This window comes from Trypanosoma cruzi, genomic scaffold (genome assembly GCF_000209065.1).
Source record: "Trypanosoma cruzi strain CL Brener 1047053516773 genomic scaffold, whole genome shotgun sequence".
NCBI classification, from domain to species: Eukaryota; Euglenozoa; class Kinetoplastea; order Trypanosomatida; family Trypanosomatidae; genus Trypanosoma; species Trypanosoma cruzi.
In genome coordinates, this window is record NW_001849492.1 from 66,687 (window position 1) to 81,355 (window position 14,669).

Below are 14,669 nucleotides of genomic sequence, written 5' to 3' on the forward strand. Positions count from 1 at the left end.
TTCACCACCACCACCGAATACACCACGCACTCCCGTCAGGGTTTACCGCAGTGGGTGAGCCCCGCTGCCACTTGTGAGGGAAGTTGCATGGGGTGGAGAAGAGGAAGAAGAAAGTAGGAAGAGAAGAAGATGGGCCTCTCGCATTTGTCATGTCCGGATGTATGCTTTTCCTTTTATACGTGTATATATAATATAATATAATATAATATATACAATGCATGTGTGTGCATGCATATACATGTAACACATTATATATATATATTATATGTTATAAGAGTGGTATGACTTGCTTTTTTTATGAGTGGTTGCTTGCGAATAACTCTTTGCTACTTTTTCTTTTTTTTTTCTCTTACTACCACTACCACTACTACCACTACTACTACTATGACCACACATTCATTCCGTTCCATTTTTTTTTTTATTTTATTTTTATTTTTGCCGTACCGCATTTCAAGCATTACATTTATTGGGTAATACAAGTAAACTTCATGTCCCAAAAGTGTTTGGTATGGCGTCCTCCTATATATATATATATATATACGTATGTAGTGTATGCATATACAGAGCTTTTTTTTCTTCATATACGTATGTGCGTTTATGTGCCCGTATTCCTGTTTTCCTTTTTTTTTTCTTTTTTTTTTTTTTTTTTTTTTGATGATTCCGCTTTGGTTTGTTTGTTTATTGTCGTTTCTCCGTTCGTTCGTTCTTTCTTCCTCTTTTGATTTTGTTGATTATTTTATTTGCAGTCGTTGTTGTTGTTGTTCCTTTTCCTTTTTCTCCATTCCGCCGCACAACATGGTGTGAATTGGGCTCTCATTTGACGTGCCTGATGGGAGGAGGGGTGGACCGTCCTTCTTTTTTTTTTTTCTTCTTTTTTCAGAAATTTGACTGATGCCATTTTCCCATCATCATTGCTGCCTCTGCTGCCTTGAATACCACTACGGCTGCAAAGAGCAGAAAATTATTATTATTATTATTATTTTTTTTTTTTGAGGTTCTATGATAATAATAATATTATTACTATTAATATTATTGTATGAATTGTGAAATAAAAAAAAAACCGCCGTTGTATGGACGTGCAGATATATTTATATTTATGTACGTATGTATGTGTGGGCCACTGGGAGTGGGGGGAGGGGGAAGAGAAGAAAAAGGGTAAATAATTTACGTCAAAGAAGAGGAAAGGGGAGGGGAACAGGGCCGGCTGCAGTGAACAATTCGTCATCTAACGTGTGGCAGGGGGAGAATGAGAAAGAGAGAGTGAAAGACAGAAGGAAAGAAAGAAAGGAGTATTTTAGTGTGCATATGGAATGCATCCTTCTGAATGACGGCTCTTCTTTGCCTCAGCGGAGCAAACGGGAGGCCAATACAAAATAAAATAATAAAAATAAATAAATAAATAAACAATTGAAAGGAATGTCAACATAAAGACGGCATGGAGGGAATATGGGAGAAGTGGTGGTGGTGGTGGGGAAGGGTGGGGTTTTTTACTGCAGTCAAACTGCATCCCTCCTCCTCTTCCTGCCATTCTCGTTTTCTTCCCGCTTCTTTACCACAAAAAAAAAAAACAAAAAGAAAAAAAAACTGCACACAGATACGAAGACGAGGCAAATAAAATGTCAAACACACATATATTTTACGACAGCATTAAATTATACGGCGTGAGGAGGCGGTGTCTCACGGAGGCCGTGGGATGTGCGAAGGGAAATAAAAATTGTTTCCGTGGGAAATGAAGAGCTGAGGAATTCAAAGCCTTTTTTTTTTCCCCGGGGAAAATATAACATATATATATATCATATGCATGTATAAATATGTGTGATTTTGCTTTGCCTTTTTTTTTTTTTGTTATTTTTGTGGACTCACGTGATGTTTGAAACACGTGCGATGAATGTTAATATGTGGTGTTGTTAATTGAGATGATTGGTTCTGGAAGCGTGTGTTTTTTTTCTTTTTTTTTTTTTGTTGTTGTTGTTGTGTGATTCTCATGTTATTATGGAATTTCTGTGGAGGGGTGGGGTGAGTGCTTCCCCGCCTTGTAATGCACACAAAAGTGAGTCATTGAGCGAGAGAAATAATAAACAACAACAAAAAAAAAAAAAGAAGGCGGGGAGTGGGTGGAGTTTCGGGGAGGCTGAAACGCAATAAACCGCCATGTATACATGATACACACAACTGTGGGCATATATATATCTATATCTGTGTCTTTATATGTGCTTACGTATGAATGGACCCCTCCCCTCCCTGTGAGAGACGCCGGCCATGCACGGGGGAGCAGGACAATCACACACTCTCCCTCCGCTTCCTTCCCCCTTCCCTCCCTTTTTCTCCTACGGTTGTTGTTTTTTTCTCCGTGTGTGTTCCTCGTGCCGGTGCCACTGTTTTTTACTTTTATTGGGCATGCGCTCTGCGCTGTTGGGTGGGCGCTTTTCCAGTTTTGCCTCCCAGCCATACAGCAGAGAGATTGAGGGAGAAGGAAGCGGTCAATGAGGCATGGAGCGGCCTTCCGATGGAGGGGAGGAAGAAGAATAAAGGGAAACAGCAGCAGCAACAAGACACATGGACGCGACGACGTGGCGGTCGTGGGCGGTGTGGTGGTTCTTGAAGAAGAAGAGGAAAAAGGAAGGGAGAGGAAGTGAAAAAGGGAGCGATGTGGAGGAAAAAAAGAAGAAAAAAATGAAAAGAAAATAAAAAGCAACCGGTGCAGGTGTGTGTCTGCGGGGGGGCTGGAGGGGTAGTGAATAATTAAGTGTCTCCCTCCTCCTCTCTCCCTCTTTCCCTTCCTCTCTCTCTCTGTGTGTGTGTGCGGGTAAGTGAAAGTATTCTGCGGGGAAAGAAGCTGTTTGCAAAACCAGTTATTATTATTATTATTATTATTATTATTATTATTATTGTTGCCACTGTTACTGTTTACTATTTTGTTTTTTGTTTTTGTTTTTTTTTTTTGTTTTGTTTCCTTCTTTTTGATATTTGTAAAAAAAAAAAAAAAAAAAAAGGATCGAGGAATGAGGACGAAAGAAGAAGAGGGACGGAGGAGGAGGAAGAAGAAAAAAATAAAACGAGAGAGAAGTTAAAGTCAAGAACGAGGAAGGAGATATAAAAATGGAAATCGTGACGATGGATGAAAAACGCAACAGTCCAACCGCAACCTCACGTTGGTTGGGCCTCATAACTCACTAAACAATTATCCACTCAAGTGCATGCATATTCATGTATTCTTTATTTTTTATTATTTCTTTGCCACTTTTTTTTTCTTTTTCATGTTATTTTGGATGTAGTCTGTAAGTTAATTAAACGTACTTACCGCCGCCCAGCCGCGATGGCAACTGACGAGATGGCTGAATTGCCAACCGTAACGCTCTTCCGCTATCCGGCGTGTTTCGCTATTCCTACGGCGGATCCACATGCTCTTGCGGTGGAGTGCATGCTGCGTTTTGTGGGTGCGCACTTTGTGAAGCGTGATGCTCCGTTGCCAGTTGCGCTTGAAGTCCCCACCAGAGACGGCAGCGCGGTGGGTTGCCATGAGAACGGCGGCGTGGTTCGGAAGACCGGTGTTGCGTCTTGTTTGCAGCAGATCGAGGACAGCGTTCATGTGGACAAAGATGTCCTGCCGGTAGAAAAACGACATCTTTCACTCTGTGTGAAAATCTTGGTGGTGAATTCGTTGCTCCCCGCATTTGTTTATCTCACTCATTGCGACTTGGATCTTTTTGACCACTCGATCCGAAAAGGTGTTGTGCCGAAGGTGGCTACTTTATGGCAGAGGCTTCTTGGGAACTACCGCCGTGGCGTACTGGAGCGCAGTGGCTGCTGTGGGCGTTACTCCAGTGTGGCGGAGGCTCTGGAGGAGGCGGAGAAGGGGCTGCGTGCACTGCAGACGCTCTACGTTGGCAATTCCAACCCCCCTGGGACCTTTTTTTTGGGGACAGAACGGCCATGTAGTGCGGATGCTTTGGTGTATGCGGCAGCATCGTCGTTTCTCCATGCCGATTTTGCCAATCATCACGCTTCCCTTGCTGTTGTAAAGATGCAGAAGCGTCTGCAGGGGGAATGCACGACGCTTGTGAAATATATTGAAAGGGTGCGACAGATGTACTTTGAAGAGTACAGTGCATTTTACACACTACGGGCGGCGCCCTCATGCGCCGCCGGGGCTCACTCTGGGAATGTAGCGCCTGAACCTGATGATTTGTTCAAAAAGGGGCGACGGATGGTTGTGGCGTGGACAATAGGCTTTTCCCTGCTTTACTTCACTCTCTCCAATGCCAACCTGATTCTGGAGGCGTTATCGGAGTTGCAGGTCGATGAGGAAGAGGAGGAGGAGGAAGGCAAAGAAGAAGAGGGGAAGGGCGGGGAAAAAAAATAACGAGAAAGGGCAGGGTTAGGGGCAAATAACAATCCGTGGCGATTTTCTCGGCAACAGCAGGAGATGAGAAGAGTGAGTAAAAACGGGGGAAAGGCCATAGAAGAAAAGGAAAAACATGAAGTCGTAACGAGGGATTTGTGAATGAAATGGGGTCAATTTGGAGGACTGTGGCGGTAGTGTGAAGCATGCCGCTTCCGCTAGACGCTGTGCATCTGACGATAATGCAGGTGAATCGGGGAGGGGGGGAAAACGGGATGGTGAAAAGAAGCAACGGTCTTTGTGCGCGTGTGAGTGTTTGTGTGTGTGTAATTTGGTTTGGCGTAAACACTGAGGCTTCATCATATTTTTGTGTGGCAAGCTACGCTTCCTGTTTGAGGAAAGTCCAAGAAGGGGGCCCTCATAAATTTATATTCTTATGTATGCATGCTCTTTTTGCATCACATTTATGTATATATTTGTTTACTTATTTTTATTTTTATTGATTTTCTTTCTTTCCTTTCCTTCATGCTACTAGCCAGTAAGGAATTTTACTGAATACCGCAGGAAATAAAGCAGCTAGGCACCATGCAGGGTAGCTGGGCGACGTTGAAGAAGAACTGTAGGAACTTCTTCCCAGGGCTCGCTCTGTTTGCCAAACAGACACAGGAGGCAGTTGATATTTGGTTGCGCATTTACAATCGTCAACTGAATTATGGGCCCAAAGACTTTGTGGAGCAGAGCGAAACGTTCTCCCCCGACTACCATAAGCGCTTCCACTCACAAGATAAGAACATGTGGGTCGATATGGAGCTTAGTAAGGAGGTCTCCCAAGAGGAAATAGCGAAGTTGATGCGATACAAGTTGGACATGTGGCGCATGGTGCATTGCACTGGCTCTGTGCTTGTGATTGGTGGCTACGCTCTCCCTTTGGCTCTCTTTTGGCTTGCGAATGACACATGGGTGCCATCTGCTTTTAACTGTACCGCTGAGGAGCTCAAGGCATGGCGTCATGCTCAGGATTTGTACCGCTACCGCAGTATTCCATCCTATTTAACCGACACCAAGTGGCACTTTGACTTTCACGCGTACCCGTGGAATGAAACACAAGAGCGCGCGTGGGATGACTTATTTGAGAAGAACGATGTCTGGCGTGATCCGAAGTTGGTTCGCCATGCCGCCGACATGTACGACGGTTTTATTAAGTTTGAACTCATTCGTCGGAAGTCTTTACGTCATCTTTGCCGTAGCATGAATATTCCAACGTACCCCATGCTCACTCGTATGTGTAATGGCACGCGTGTTCGTGACTATTGGAATCTTGCATGGTGCGAAGATTACATGGTCATCACACAGAAGCTTCACGAAAAAATGACAGATGAGGATCTGTACGACTATGCCTGGCGGAGGTTTTTGGCCCCCTATGACAAGAATCTTACTCGAGAGCAATTGATGGAGCGAGTGGAGGGGTATTTTACCTTCCTCGGCCCTGAGTTTCTTGAGAAGGGCAAGGCACCCAACCTTGTCATACTGACAAACTACGTCATGGGCTACTACAACGACCCGGCGTTCCTGGAGGAGGACATCTCGGAGCTGGACAAGAACGACTACGACCATCTGGCAAGCTGGGGCAAAGACGCGTTTCTGCGCCGTTTGGAATTTGAGAATGGCCCGCTACGTGACCAGGTGGAGGCGCACACCCAGAAGCTGCTGGCAGAGCGGGAGGCAGTTGCAAAGAAAGCCGCTTCTTCGGCCGATCCGGTCAAGACGGGCTGAATGGCGACGTGATCCACCGCCTTAAGAAGAAGAAGGAGGAAGGGTGGGTGCAGATATCCTTATATACATAATTGTTATGAAAGGAAGGAAGGAAGAAGAAGAAAAAGAGGAAATGTGGATGTGTACTATGGGACGGAAGGGGGTGCGAGTGAGCTACTAGGAAAGGAAGGTGAAACTACTTTGCAAGGGAAAAAAGAGTAAACAAAAAAAGAAAAAAAAGAGGTGGCAATAGAGTGCGTGTCCGTTTGTTTTGTCACTACTCATTGATAGGAAGATCCCAAATGGGGGAGGATGGAGGAATTTGGCTGAGAAGGAACAATGAGAAGGAAAAATATATAATATAAAAACAAAGGGGCACTGGGCCTCCTCCTTTTCTGTTGACCTGTTGTTTGATTTCTTCTGTTGATGCGGGTGGATTTCCTTCGCCACTGCACTACTCGTGACAGGAAGAGTATTAGAGTGAGTTGGCATCCAGGAAGGAGGCAACGCAACGGGGGTCTAAAGATGAGGGAGAGAGAGAAGTGATGTTGATTTTGCGGGCTTCAGCACAACTTTTTGTCGTTGGAAATTTCATTGCATGTGTTTCTTTTTGGATGGCTACTTCTTTTTTACTTGCTCTTTTTCTTTTTTTTTTTTTTTTCTGTTGTTTGCTTAAATGATCGCTGGCTGCTCCTTTCTTTTCTTCTTCTTTTTCTTCTATCATCATGCATCTACTCCGTGGGTGTATGTGCGTGTGTGGTTGTGTTTAAGGGCGGTGGGGTGAACTGTATTTGGCAACGGCTCCGAAAATCTCGGGTTTTACTGCGGCGATGGCGACGGACCGCCAAATTTTGCAAGTTTTTTTTTTTTTAATTCGATGCAGAGTTCCAAAGCAGCGACTGGAGGAGGAACAAATATAGATCTGATATACGCGGTCTCTCGTTGAACGAGTGACGGAAATTATTGTTATTAATTATTATTATTTTATGTGAACTCATAAAATAAATGGTGTTATTTGCGTCACGATGTGCCTCTGAGCAAATCTGGAGGGATTAGTGGGGTCTGTTGACAAGCAAGTTGAGTGCAGCAGCTTCATTCAAGATGCATGTGCATTCGTACGGACAACGTTCTGCTACTGGTCAGGAGGTGAATGCCGCTACAAATATGTGTGCGTTGCATCACGCCTCATCCACGCTGCGCAGGTGTTTTCCAGCCGCCGGGCAGTCGCTGGGGGTGTACGAAGGAAACTCACATTTCTGTTTCTGGAGGAAGCGGACATATATATTCCTTTTCTTGTGCAAGCTGTGCATGGAGTGGCTAAAAATTTTGGCGTCTCATCATCATGTGAGGTAGTCATGACTATTGTTTTGTTGCTTTCGTGACTGCCTGTTTTTACTGCGGTGTTGCATCCAATTTTTTTTGCGGTTCAGTTGTTAGTGCATCTTCTTTTCTGCTGCCATTGTTATTTTTATTTCTATTTTGTGTTTGCATCGCACCACGTGGGAGCATGTGCCCCCCTCCCCACAGTTTTCCAGTTGTCATGATCTTGTCCCTTCTTTTCCTCTCGCTTTCCTTTAATGTCCTTTGCCCCAGCCGAGTCAACACCTAAGGAGAACGAAGGAGGATTAATTTATTTAAAGAAACAAAGAAAAAAGGGGGAAAAAGAAAAATAAAGGTCTCTTAAAAGAAATAAAAATTAAAGTTAAGAAACCAGATAGACATAAGCAATGAGCAGTGGACTTGCCGACTTTGACGGAGATGATGTGAAGGTGCCGATTGTGTCCGCACAGCCACATATGGGTGTGGGCATGGGAACACACAGTGCCGTTGCCCTGGGAGGGTTTCAGGACTTTTGTCTCAAGAGCGAACTCGCCAACGCCATCCGCGAGAACGGCTTTGAGCACCCAAGCGAAGTGCAACATCAGGCATTGCCGCAGGCGATGCTCGGCGCTGACATTCTTGCGCAGGCCAAGTCCGGTATGGGGAAGACGGCTGTCTTTGTCTTTGCACTGTTGGAGCAAATTGAAAAGGTGCCAGAGGGGCAGAAGCCGCATTGTCAGGGAATTGTTGTCGTCCACGCCCGAGAGTTGGCGTACCAGATCGAGCAGGAGTTCAAGCGGTTTAACAAGTATTTGCCGTATTGCACCACTGGTGTCTTTTTTGGTGGAATCCCAGAGGACGAAAACGTGAAGCAGCTCAAAAAGGAAGTCCCCGCGATAGTGGTGGGAACACCGGGGCGCCTCAGCGCACTTATTCAGCGCAAGGCTCTCGATGTGTCGCGCGTCAAGTGGTTTGTCGTGGATGAGTTTGACCGCTGTTTAGAGGATGTGAAGATGCGCCGTGATGTACAGACGGTATTCCTCAAGACACCCAAGGAGAAGCAAGTGATGATGTTTTCCGCTACAATGACCGATGAACTTCGTAATGTGGCGAAGAAGTTTATGAACAACCCAACGGAGATATATGTGGATCAACGGGCAAAGCTTACACTGCATGGGCTCGCACAGTATTACATGAATGTCACGGAGGCGCAGAAGCTCCGGAAGCTTTGCGACATTCTTGATGCTGTGGAATTCAATCAGGCTATTATTTTTACATCCTCTGTGGAGCGTTGCGAGGCGCTCAGCCGTCAGCTGCAGGCTCTTAAGTTTCCTGCAATGGCCATTCACTCTCGCATGGAACAGCCTGAGCGACTTCGTGTGTATGAGAGCTGCAAATCAAACCACACCCGCATTATTGTTGCCACGGATCTTTTTGGTCGTGGTGTCGACATTGATCGTATAAACCTTGTGGTGCAGTTTGATATGGCATCCGATGCGGATTCATGCCTTCATCGCGTGGGTCGTGCGGGTCGCTTTGGCACGAAGGGCCTGACGATTGCCTTTCTCACCGATGAGGAGAAGGAGATTAAACGTGAGAACCGCAAGTACACCGATCACGGCGTCATGAAGGAACTCCAGGAGAGGTTCGAGATGCAGGTACGGGAGCTGACAGACATCAGCACTCAACTTAACCAGAGCCAGTACATGAATCAGTAAGATTTAAGGCCTCTGGAAAATAAGAATGAGGAAAAAAAAAAAAAAGAGGGAGAGAGAGAGAGAGAAGAAAAAAAAGAAAAGAGCGATAAAGGGAGAGGAATAAAATGAATGGAGCCAAAAAGAAAAGAGTTTGTGTGACGCGAAATTTCAATAGAACAAGCGCTGAGAATAGAAAAAAAAAAAAAAAAAACAGAGGGAAATGCATTTTGCGAGGTGTGGGGTGGGTGTCTGATAAGACAGCGGGAATAGCCAAAAAAAAAGTGGGATTTTTATTTGCTCTCCTGTTCCTTTGTTGTATTGACGATGAAGAAGAAAGAAGTTTTGCAATTGCCATTCCAATACTTCTTCTTATTTTTGTGTTTTTGAGGTTATTTGCGTGCAAGTTCTCTTTGTGTCTCTCTTCTTGTGCACATCTTGTGGGACTTCGTCTGTTTGTTTTGCCCCCGCCCCTTGCCCCTCTCGAAGAAGATGGGTGGGTGGGTGGGGGGCGCGGAGGAACAGAAATGTCACCGCCGTGGGCAGCGGTGATGAGACGCACCCGGCAGGTGTGTTGTGGGTTGCGTTGCCAGCAGCAGCAGTCGAAGGGACGGCATGTGTGGGAGAGAATTGGTGCCTAAAAAAAAAGGGGGAAAAAGGTCGAAAGAAAATGCAAAAGGAAGTCACATCCATTTCTTTCTACCTTTCTTTGTATATATATATATATATATATTTATTTATATGCACGCCTTCTCACTCTTGTTTCCTTCTTTTCGTTGCACTTTTTTTTTTCCGTCGTTGCGCCCCCTTTCATTGTTCTTTGCAATTGTTTTGCTTTTAAAGGCATCCAGCCGGTGTTTGTTTGTTCATTTTTTTTTTTTTTTTCCTCTTTCGTTGTTGTTTTTGTTATCGTTCCTTCAAAAATGGCGAATAGAGGGAAAGGGAAGGAAACTGTTTGTGTGTGCCTGTGTGGAGGGGATGGGAGGAGAGGCGCAATGGGAAGAAAATGATGAAATCAACGCGTTTATTTGTTCTCCTCCCCACACGCTCGGGCGCAGTCACACGGGATGGGAAAAGGGGAGATGAGTGAAACGGTGGTGGGGAAGAGATGCGGAAGGTGGAAGGATTGCAGATGCACGTTAAATGCTTTCCATGCATTCACATATATATATATATATGGCTACGGTGGTGGTTACGTACAAGTTGGGAACGAGGACTATTTCTTCTTTATTATCTATTTAATGTATTTTTTTTTTCTGTTTGTTGTTGTTGGGAGGGGGGGGGGGGGATGAGGCGCAGAGAGGCAATGCCTGCTTAATTATGGGGCATCACGGCTGTAGGCACATTGAGAAGCAACGAGGGAATTTTAGCGGTGGGGGAAAAAAAGGGAAAATAAATTGAAAAACAACCAAAAAAAGAAAAAGAGAGAAAGAAGGGATGAGATGAAATGATGACGTGTGGCGACATTGGTGCGAAGGGGGGAAGGGAGAAAAGGGAGTAGCCGTCCATCTCTTCGCCTTGGTGCAATTTCAATGAAACGAACTTTTCTTCTTTTATTATTATTTCTTTTTTAATTCCTCCTCTCCTCTTGGCTCTTTTTCTTTCTTTCTTTTTTTCTTTTTTTTTTTTTCTCTCTCTCTCTTTTTTCTTCGGCATCTTTCTCAGTTATTTCTTGTTTCCTGCACGCATGCCAATAGAATACGTGTGCATGTTGTTCTTTGCTTGCTTTCGAGTTAATGCTCAGAGAAGGCATGTTTCCAAAGGACAAGGAGAATCCAAAAAATAATAATAATAATAATACTTATCACCATAATAATGATAATAATAATAATAATAATAAAAGACTCTGTACACGTGTTTTTTTTTCTTCTTCTTCTTCTTCTTCTTTCCCATTTTTCCCTCATTCTGTTCCGCCTTTTTCCTGTAACACCTATGCGAACTTTTGTGTTATTATTATTGTTATTATCAACACTGTTGGTTGTTGTTGCCTGAACATTTCTGTCTTTTTTTTTTTTTCTTCTTCTTCTTTTGTGCGTGTGTTTGTATGTATCTCTTTTTCTCTCTCTATTTCTTTGGCTGTTTGGTCTTGGCGTCGTCTTCTTTTGTGGTTGTTTTTATTTTTGTCCTTACAAAAAGTATTTTGATTGGGAAGAGGCTTTTTTTGTAAGTACGTGCAGCAAAGAAGTGGAGCCATTAAAAAAGCCGAGGGGAGGGGGAGGCGTGTAACGGAAGGAAAATACTGCTCCTTCCGCCTCTGCCTCTGCTTCCTTTTTATTCTCTGAGTACAAATACATACACACGTAGAGAGAGAGAGAGGGGAAAGTGTGGGGGCGTCATTAGGACGGGTAGTTAGAATAGACTTTTGCAGTTTATTACTGTAACTGGGTGTGGGTAGGAGGGGAAAGCATTTGCCTTTGTAATGAATATCTATGGCAGGGATCAGCGGGCGTACAATTTGCACCGTACCCGTGGAGAGGGGTGGCTTCTTCATGTCCACACGCTCACCATTGGAGTACAGCTTGCGTGTTTGCTCTTTGCCATTTTTCGTACATCTAATGCCGCTTCTGCTACCATGGCGAATAACTTTCTTGTTACTTCCCTGCTCGATCTAGATAATTTTTATCTTTTGGATGGTTGCAGTGTTTTGGTGAACAGATCACGGACTGTATTCAGCAAAGTCAGTTATTCATTATCTACCGAAAATGTGGGTTATTTTATTAGTCGTAGTGCAACAAATATACGTCTGTTGTTTACATGCGCCTCGTTGAACTTTGTTGTCTGTACAATAAATCGTCTATGGCTTTGGATGACACTCCAAGAGTTACGACATCATTTTGTGGTGATTCGGCATGATTTATTTATTGCCTGGGAGTTGTGCCTCATTATCATTTGTATTGTACTGCTGAAGCATGTGGAGGAAGAAAATAAGTCGCTGCGATTTTACCTTTCAAAGTGTACACGACGTCAGGCCAATAATTTCACCACTGTCACGTCGTACATTGAGCTGCGCGTATCCTTTTACATGACGTTAGCTCTTTTTTTGCTGAACGCGTTGGTGGCAATTTTTGTACGGCTTAAGAATAATCCAGGCAAAAGGATACTCAATCACGAGGTAACACAACTAGAAACGCCATATAACCATGCATCGGAAGGGCCAGGGATGCAGCAGCAGCAGCAGCAACAACAACACCGGTTTCAGCCATACAATTTACCCCCGCCTGGTGTGAGGCATGGAGAGGGAGAGGGTACCACAATTTCTGGTAACGAGGTGGTTCTTGGCACGACCGCGGCGCACGTGGGGCCTTTGGAACACGTTGAGAACCGACATTTTTCTCCCGGCTTTGGCCCGAGTGTCAGTCGACCGATGACGCCTAGTACGACGACTCCGGATCCCGGCACGTTGCAGAACAGAGAAGATGGCGCCATGTCGGCCCCTGAGAATTCATTGAGAAGTCCTGGCGACGGGGTCCACGCGTTGTCACATCCATCGTGGGAAGCGTCGTTGACTCGTTTTCAGCCGCCCCCACCACCGCCCTCATTGGGAAGGATGAGGGCTGCGCAGGGGGACGCCGCCACCGAAGAGACGGTAGAGTTAGAGCATAGACGCTAAAAAAGAAGAGTGCGCATTGTCTTCCCCACTCACGTCTTGTGTGTTTGTGTGGGCATATATATATAAGGGGAATGTACGTGTGTGTGTGTGTGTGTGAGTTTTTGGTTTTGTTATGCATCGAGTTTTGCATTCTTTTGTTGTTCTTGTTGACGTACATGTGCATTGCATCTTAGAATGAACGGAGTTGGGTCATTCGGATGATTTTTGACCTTTAGTTTTATCAAACCCACCAGAAAAGAAAAGAAAAAAAAGAGGAAAGTTGTGAAAAGTTTTTTTTTTGCCGAAAAGAAGAGTGTGAGCACACACACACACACACACAGAGAGAGAGATGGAAAACCAAGAAAGCAGAATACAGGAAAGAAACGCATGGAGAACGATGACAGTCGCAGAAGAGAGGCCACTCATGGTGGCAGTAGTGAATTAACGTGTCATGCTGTTTTTTCTCTGCTTATATATATGTATGTATGTGTGTGTGCGTGTTTTGTTAAAAATCTTCATGCGGTGAGTTCTTCTTGCTGCCGGCTTTTTGGTAGTGGGACGAGGGAGTGGAGGGGAAATGTTTGTTGCGTCGATGTGGTACTTGTGCATAACCATTGCGCGAGAATGGCGATTTATTTTATTTACTGCTTCTTTTATGATGGATACTCATCCATATTTCTCTTTTTTTTCTTTCTTCCCCTTCTTCTACAACAACAACTAAAAAAAAGAACGAGAAGCAAATGACAGCCCCGGAACAGTACGCCCGCGTGCACTCCGTCGACCTGACGCTGCAGCATGAGAAGGCCTACCAGCGTCAGACGGCGGTCAATGAGAACAGCCACAACCCAAACAAGAAGCACGTCAACATGAGCGGCCACATCCGCTACTCCAAGAAGATTGGTCTGGGCTTCAAGACTCCAAAGTCGGCTATCAACGGCAAGTACATTGACCGCAAGTGTCCCTTCACCAGCGACGTGTCCATCCGCGGCCGCATTCTTCGCGGTGTTGTGCACTCCACCAAGATGAAGCGCTCTATCGTCATTCGTCGCGACTATCTGCACTTTATCCGCAAGTACCAGCGTTACCAGAAGCGCCACCGCAGCCTGACGGTGCACTGCAGCCCCTGTTTTGACCCCAAGCCTGGTGACGAGGTGATTGTTGGCCAATGCCGTCCGCTGAGCAAGACGATCCGCTACAACGTGCTGGAGGTTGTCAGCAAGTCCGCACCGGGCAAACTGGGCAGGAAGTTTTCCAAGAACTAGAAGGACGCCCTTCACTCCTCGACGGCCAAATTCAGTTAGACGAAGCTGCAAGAAATGAAAATAAAAATGGATTTGGATAAAGAAATCGCCGGAGGAATGGGAAGAAACACAGCTGGAATGCCTATTTTGTTTCTCTGTTTTATTTGTTTTTAATTTCTTTTTCCGATCATTCACTTTGATTTTAACAACGGCTCTCGATCGACGCCTCTTTGTATAATGCTTCTTTGTTGTGGTTTTTGCTCTCCGTGGGGGTGTAGGATGTTTTTGGACCCACTACACACGCGCCTCTTCTCTCTTTTACTTATTTGTGCCCTTAGTCTCTTTTGGTTCCTCCTTCTCCCCTCAGTAATTCAAAACGCGGAGAGGAGACGCAACACAAAGAAACAAAGAAGAGCAGCAGGAGCACCTTTACAAAAGGGGGGAGGGCGAAGGTCTGGGCTGTGCGGTACCGTAGAGGCAATGGCGTGGCGTTACAGCGGGGTGGCGGGCAATGGTACCTTTGGCCCTTCCCCGACCAGCCCCTTTTCGACAGCTAGCATGCGCAACAATGGGCAGGACAACGGGAACACAGGATTTGCTGTTGGAAGCGGCGCCCTATTTAGTGGGGCCTCAGCCAACATTTTAGGTGCCGGAGCCTTTCTGCGCAGCAATGCCCTCTCTTCTTTTGGGACTCAGAAGCAAGAAATTGACGAGGAGCTGCGGAGTAAAGG

General features: G+C 45.2%; 7 protein-coding genes across 7 annotated transcripts, besides 30 other annotated features; all 7 read left to right on the forward strand.

Moving 5' to 3' along the window:
• Positions 1-14,669: a sequence feature (heterozygous, non-Esmeraldo-like haplotype).
• Positions 186-210: a microsatellite.
• Tc00.1047053508319.10 (uncharacterized protein) lies at positions 219-722 on the forward strand (the record flags this gene model as incomplete). The annotated part of the gene is made up of 1 exon (XM_802906.1): positions 219-722. One exon carries the CDS (start codon positions 219-221, stop codon positions 720-722), a length of 504 nt encoding a protein of 167 aa, XP_807999.1.
• Positions 351-385: a microsatellite.
• Positions 409-437: a microsatellite.
• Positions 521-561: a microsatellite.
• Positions 615-653: a microsatellite.
• Positions 961-981: a microsatellite.
• Positions 1,003-1,034: a sequence feature (AT_rich).
• Positions 1,250-1,287: a microsatellite.
• Positions 1,372-1,407: a microsatellite.
• Positions 1,557-1,584: a microsatellite.
• Positions 2,601-2,692: a sequence feature (GA-rich).
• Positions 2,750-2,792: a sequence feature (CT-rich).
• Positions 2,853-2,893: a microsatellite.
• Positions 2,914-2,962: a sequence feature (T-rich).
• Positions 2,972-2,992: a microsatellite.
• Positions 3,013-3,092: a sequence feature (GA-rich).
• Positions 3,317-4,363, forward strand: Tc00.1047053508319.20 (hypothetical protein, conserved; the record flags this gene model as incomplete). The annotated part of the gene is made up of 1 exon (XM_802907.1): positions 3,317-4,363. One exon carries the CDS (start codon positions 3,317-3,319, stop codon positions 4,361-4,363), a length of 1,047 nt encoding a protein of 348 aa, XP_808000.1.
• Positions 4,301-4,372: a sequence feature (GA-rich).
• Positions 4,928-6,115, forward strand: Tc00.1047053508319.30 (hypothetical protein, conserved; the record flags this gene model as incomplete). The annotated part of the gene is made up of 1 exon (XM_802908.1): positions 4,928-6,115. The coding sequence occupies one exon, from the start codon at positions 4,928-4,930 to the stop codon at positions 6,113-6,115; it is 1,188 nt and encodes a 395-aa protein (XP_808001.1).
• Positions 6,717-6,755: a sequence feature (T-rich).
• Positions 7,052-7,082: a sequence feature (AT_rich).
• On the forward strand, positions 7,822-9,132 carry Tc00.1047053508319.40 (RNA helicase, putative; the record flags this gene model as incomplete). The annotated part of the gene is made up of 1 exon (XM_802909.1): positions 7,822-9,132. The coding sequence occupies one exon, from the start codon at positions 7,822-7,824 to the stop codon at positions 9,130-9,132; it is 1,311 nt and encodes a 436-aa protein (XP_808002.1).
• Positions 9,148-9,260: a sequence feature (A-rich).
• Positions 9,821-9,851: a microsatellite.
• Positions 9,964-10,022: a sequence feature (T-rich).
• Positions 10,701-10,758: a sequence feature (CT-rich).
• Positions 10,890-10,948: a microsatellite.
• Positions 10,967-10,995: a microsatellite.
• Positions 11,104-11,236: a sequence feature (T-rich).
• Tc00.1047053508319.60 (hypothetical protein, conserved) lies at positions 11,528-12,718 on the forward strand (the record flags this gene model as incomplete). Its single annotated transcript, XM_802910.1, has 1 exon — positions 11,528-12,718. One exon carries the CDS (start codon positions 11,528-11,530, stop codon positions 12,716-12,718), a length of 1,191 nt encoding a protein of 396 aa, XP_808003.1.
• Positions 12,271-12,297: a microsatellite.
• Positions 12,756-12,817: a microsatellite.
• Positions 13,018-13,037: a microsatellite.
• Positions 13,438-13,959, forward strand: Tc00.1047053508319.70 (40S ribosomal protein S11, putative; the record flags this gene model as incomplete). Its single annotated transcript, XM_802911.1, has 1 exon — positions 13,438-13,959. One exon carries the CDS (start codon positions 13,438-13,440, stop codon positions 13,957-13,959), a length of 522 nt encoding a protein of 173 aa, XP_808004.1.
• On the forward strand, positions 14,176-14,669 carry Tc00.1047053508319.79 (hypothetical protein, conserved; the record flags this gene model as incomplete). The annotated part of the gene is made up of 1 exon (XM_802912.1): positions 14,176-14,669. A coding segment is annotated over one exon (494 nt), but the record flags the coding sequence as incomplete, so codon positions are not given.